The sequence below is a fragment of the Scomber japonicus genome, chromosome 20 (genome assembly GCF_027409825.1).
Source record: "Scomber japonicus isolate fScoJap1 chromosome 20, fScoJap1.pri, whole genome shotgun sequence".
Lineage (NCBI taxonomy): Eukaryota > Metazoa > Chordata > Actinopteri > Scombriformes > Scombridae > Scomber > Scomber japonicus.
The window spans coordinates 7,522,474-7,527,055 of record NC_070597.1 but is presented as its reverse complement, the minus strand read 5'-3'; the positions used below and the strand labels follow the sequence as shown (position 1 = coordinate 7,527,055).

General features: G+C 40.2%; 1 protein-coding gene across 1 annotated transcript; it reads right to left on the bottom strand.

The window, feature by feature from the left end:
• Nucleotides 1-2,934: 2,934 nt before the first annotated feature.
• Nucleotides 2,935-4,582, bottom strand: six3b (SIX homeobox 3b). The gene is made up of 2 exons (XM_053341797.1): nt 3,888-4,582; nt 2,935-3,073 (listed from the first exon to the last, which is right to left on the bottom strand). The coding sequence occupies exons 1-2, from the start codon at nt 4,580-4,582 to the stop codon at nt 2,935-2,937; spliced, it is 834 nt and encodes a 277-aa protein (XP_053197772.1).

The window sequence follows — 4,582 nt, the reverse complement described above, 5'->3', positions numbered from 1 at the left end:
TGAACACTGAAGAAAACCTCACATCATTGTTAGTTAAATACTTACACAGTAATTACAGTAAGCAGTTTGATGTTACATCCTGTGGGTTGTAGTAGGGGTTAAACTTAATGACTTTTTATTTCCATCTATAATCTGATTTATTCTACAAACTCGGGCCCATCTAAAACATCTCTTACACTCATGATTCTGGCCTTAATTGCTCTAAAAAACACAGTACAACATGGAAAAAGAGATGAGAAGAGTGAAAAAAGAAGAGATGAAAAGATAGAAGAGAAGAGAAGAAGAGAAAAGAAGAGAATAGATGAGATGAGAAGGCAAAAGAGAAGAGAAGAGAAGAGAAGAGAAGAGAAGAGAAGAGAAGAGAAGAGAAGAGAAGAGAAGAGAAGAGAAGAGAAGAAGGAGCAGTTGCGCCACCTGCTGGCTTCCTTATGGAGCTGACGGGACGTGACGTCACGGAAACGCAGCGTTCAAGTGCTCCTCGTACATAAAGGCTTCAGCTGCGGTCAAAAAGTGGATTTCTGTGGGAAATTGTGACACAAAGAAACACATGAAGCATGTCATGCTGGCAACAGTCGAAAGTCACATATAAAGTTGGTAAAACAAGATTTAAAAAAAGAAAAAGAGAATTAACGATACAATTGCAATGTTAAACCAACATCCAACACCATTAAATGCCATTTATTAAAGTATTTTAGTAGTCTCATATCCTAGGAGTAGTGTTAGTTGCTTTATTGTCATGATATTGAGGGTCAGACAACAATAAAGGGGATTTTTTCCTCGCTACTGTCGCCAAGTGCTTGTTTATGTGGGAATGTTGTGTCTCTTTAAATTAAATTAAAGGGTTTGGTCTAGACCTGCTTTATGTGAAAAGTGCCTTGAGATGACTTTTTGTGGTCATTTGGCTCTCTAATTGAATAACTAATTGAATATAACGAAATGTAGATAGTACTCCCTGAAGCATGACGACATTTAGGGCAAATAAAAACAATTAAAGACATAAATAAAACATTAGTAATATATAACTTCTCCGCCGAATTCATCAACTTTATAACTTGTTTTGTTGTCTGTGGTGGAAAGACAGAATAACAGAAGCCAAAATGCAACTGGGACAATTAAGGATAAGAGCACAAAGTCTCTTCTTTGACCACTGGGTGGCGCTAGATCACCTTCACACTGCCGTGCTGTGTTTCCACTCATATGAGAGAGCCCTCCAGGAAGAATGAAGCACATGACAAACAGTGGGACTTTTCTTTAAGCTTTTTTTCTTTAAAGGCTTTTTAAAAAATGTGTTAATTTTCAGTTTTATTTAAATGTGCTTTTATAATTTGTGTCTTTTGCAGTTTGTCTTGTTGCTTTTGATGTTTTATGCAAACCATTTTAACCAGGACGAGACGAAGACGAACCAGCCTCGTCTTGCTTTGACTGCATCCCTTCACAAAGCCACAGTTTAAAATCAGACTTTTTTTGCACAAGTCAATTAAAAAAAACAAACTCTATAAATACGTAGGAGGAAGAAATTAAACACTACAAGCACACTGAACCAAAATATCCAAACAAGTCTCAATATTGTTGCACGAGCGTGATTGTTTTAACATTACTGATTAACATCATTTATCGAAGCTCACAGATCTAAAAAAAAAAAAAAAAAGAATAAAATAATAAGAAGAATAAACCTATAAACACATTTATAAAGTTTTAAACCTACCTTTAGTCGTTTGTAGACCCTACATGTGAATTAAAACACAGTATCACACAGACAGTATATTAGGCAATTAAATATGATTACAGCTAATTCTGTTATTGACCGTTTATTAACTGTTTACACATTAGTTACGGATATTTAGTAGTATAAGAAAAGTTATAAATGTTGGCAGATGCATGAATAAACATATAATATAATAAATGTCCTTCTATCTGCTTGCACCTTTTATTGTGTATTATAAAAGAAAGAAAAATATGGATTAAATAAAACGATGCTCAATATGTATGTGAATCTGTAGCCATTACAGTTGGACTAGATGTTGGCCTGATGTTACGTGATGGATCCTCCGTAACCGTTAAATGTTTAACCATAAAATAACTCAACTCCTAAAATAGGTTTTGAAAGCAAATAATAAATATGTGGATATCTTGACATGAAGGGTAAAATCCAGAAACGATATGAGTCTACCTTAAAGTATCAAAGTGTAGTAACTGACCACACACACACGCACACATACATCACAATGATAGTGCCATTAAAGAAGATATGTCAAGATAACGGTCATATATTAAATAGTTTTATTTATATAAAATACCAAAACATTTATTCCGCATCATAGTTGAACATTAACGACATGGCATCACACACACTGCACAGTGAACTTTGTGAACATTAAATAAATGCGCAGAAGTGAAGGTAAAGAAAAAAACAAACAAACAAACAATAAACATTATAAACATACAGTAAACAGCCACACATGGAGGCGAGTTGATTGTGTACAGCGGTGGACATCCAGAGGTTTGTCAGTGGAAGAACATCTCCATGGCGAATGATGTCATTAAACTTTAAATGGCACACAAATTGGAGAAAAGAAGAATGATGTGTAGCAATGGCGAGTTTCAGCTTGTAAAAGTCCTCCAGTGTGGGGGTCCCTGGGTTAAAGTCGAACAGGGGTTCATGGCTTGACGTCTGTTGCATTAGACTGACAGTGAATGCTTGGTCAGCAGGTGTGAACCATCCAGTAAACTTACTAATAAATCACCAGCAGAAAAATATATGTGTATATATATTATGAGAAAACAAATAAAAAGAATCAAAACTTAATGTAGGATGATATTAATATAAAGATGGTTACAACTCTGACCAGCTTTTGTCAGCAAACACCATCCTCTCTCTGTTAATCCACGACGGGCCATCACAGGCCCCTTAAGGTCCATTTCATAGAAAAAGTCTCAAACATCCAAATCAGAGTCACTGTCTGTTACTGAGAGTAGAGTTTCTCCATCCGCTCGCTCCGCGCTCCCGTCTGGACTGCACTCTCCTCCGCTAAGTGTACGCGCACCACCTGGACACATCCTGTGGTGCTGCAACCTAAAAAAAAAGAAAAGAAAAGAGGAAGAGTTTAAAAGTGAGGTTTGACTCTGAACACAGGTGTAAAACTGCACATTTTGGATAAATGAAATCAAACGAAGCTGAAGTTGAAAAGAAAAACAACTGCTTAAACAACTCAAAGTGCAGATATCTATTTTTCATTTTTCATTTTTGTCACAAGTCAAGTGGAGTCATTGCTTTAATGCCATTAAACGGCAGCGTGAAATGAAAATATAAAAGACAAAAAAGAATATAAACGAATGATTGAAGCTGCAATGACTTCATCGAGCTGTGGCTTTACTTTAATAAATGAATCTGTTGTCAGAACATCTCTGAAGCTCTGTGAATACACGTTTGTATGGTGAACTATTTGCACTCATTCATGCACGTTTTGCCTTCACCAACAGGATGGTTGACCCGCACACTGACCCTGAAACAATGTATAAAGGGAGGTAATGGAAGAAAGATCGAAAAGGTCAGAAGGAAAACAAAAACCTACAAGCTGAATGGCTGCGCGCTTTTACGCATGAATGGCCCTTTTTACTCACAACCTTGGCCGCCTGTAGAGGGATAAATTGCTTGAAGGGCTGATTGAATGAGTACGTGAGTAGTCAATAAGAGAGTGATTACGTTTTGTACGAATAGTTGCCATCATTTAAAAAAAAAAAAAACACTTTGATGATGTACTAATAAAATACATCCCAAAGAAACTGTTGAGCTGTGTTCCATAAATAAACTACTAATAGTCCTTCACTGCAGCCTGTTGCCATCTGGAGCACTCAATGAACAACTGATGTCAAGTCAAATCACTGACCTGTTTTTGGCTGCTGCCGCCCGATCTCTCTGTCTCCGGTTTTTGAACCAGTTTCCAACTTGAGTGGGTGTCAGCCCGGTGGCGTGAGCCAGCTCCCGTTTCTTCCCGGGGTTCGGATACGGGTCCTGCAGGTACCACTCTCTCAGCAGCCCCCGTGTGCGCTCTTTGAAACAGTGCGTCTTCTGCTCTCCATCCCAAATGGTCCTCGGTAGCGGGAACTTCTTCCTCACGCGGTACTTGTCCACAGGTCCGAGTGGCCTCCCCCGGAGCTTCTCTGCTTCCCGGTAGTGAGCTTCGAGCCACATCGCCTGTAATTTACCGTGAGATGCGCGCGTAAAACGGTGCGTCTCCAGGATGTGATACAGCTCGCGGAAACTCCCCGTGTGATAGGCCACCACGGCGCGAGCCCGCTGCACCGACTCGTGCTCAGAGATGGAGTCGCGGCCGTCTGTGGCCACCGGGAGGGACCAGAGGAAGCGGGCCAGCCGCTCGATGTCTCCGGTCTCCTCCAGAGTCTCACAGACGCTGGCGATCTGAGCCGCAGAGAAACACAATCCCGGGAGAGCCAGAGGAGGACAGGCAGTGGGGAGGTCCTCCGGGGAACCGGAACGGGCCAGGATAGGGGTCCCATCTGGGAACGGAGGTAGAAGGAGACGAGTGGCGGAGAAAAAGTCGAGTGGCGACCTGAACACCAT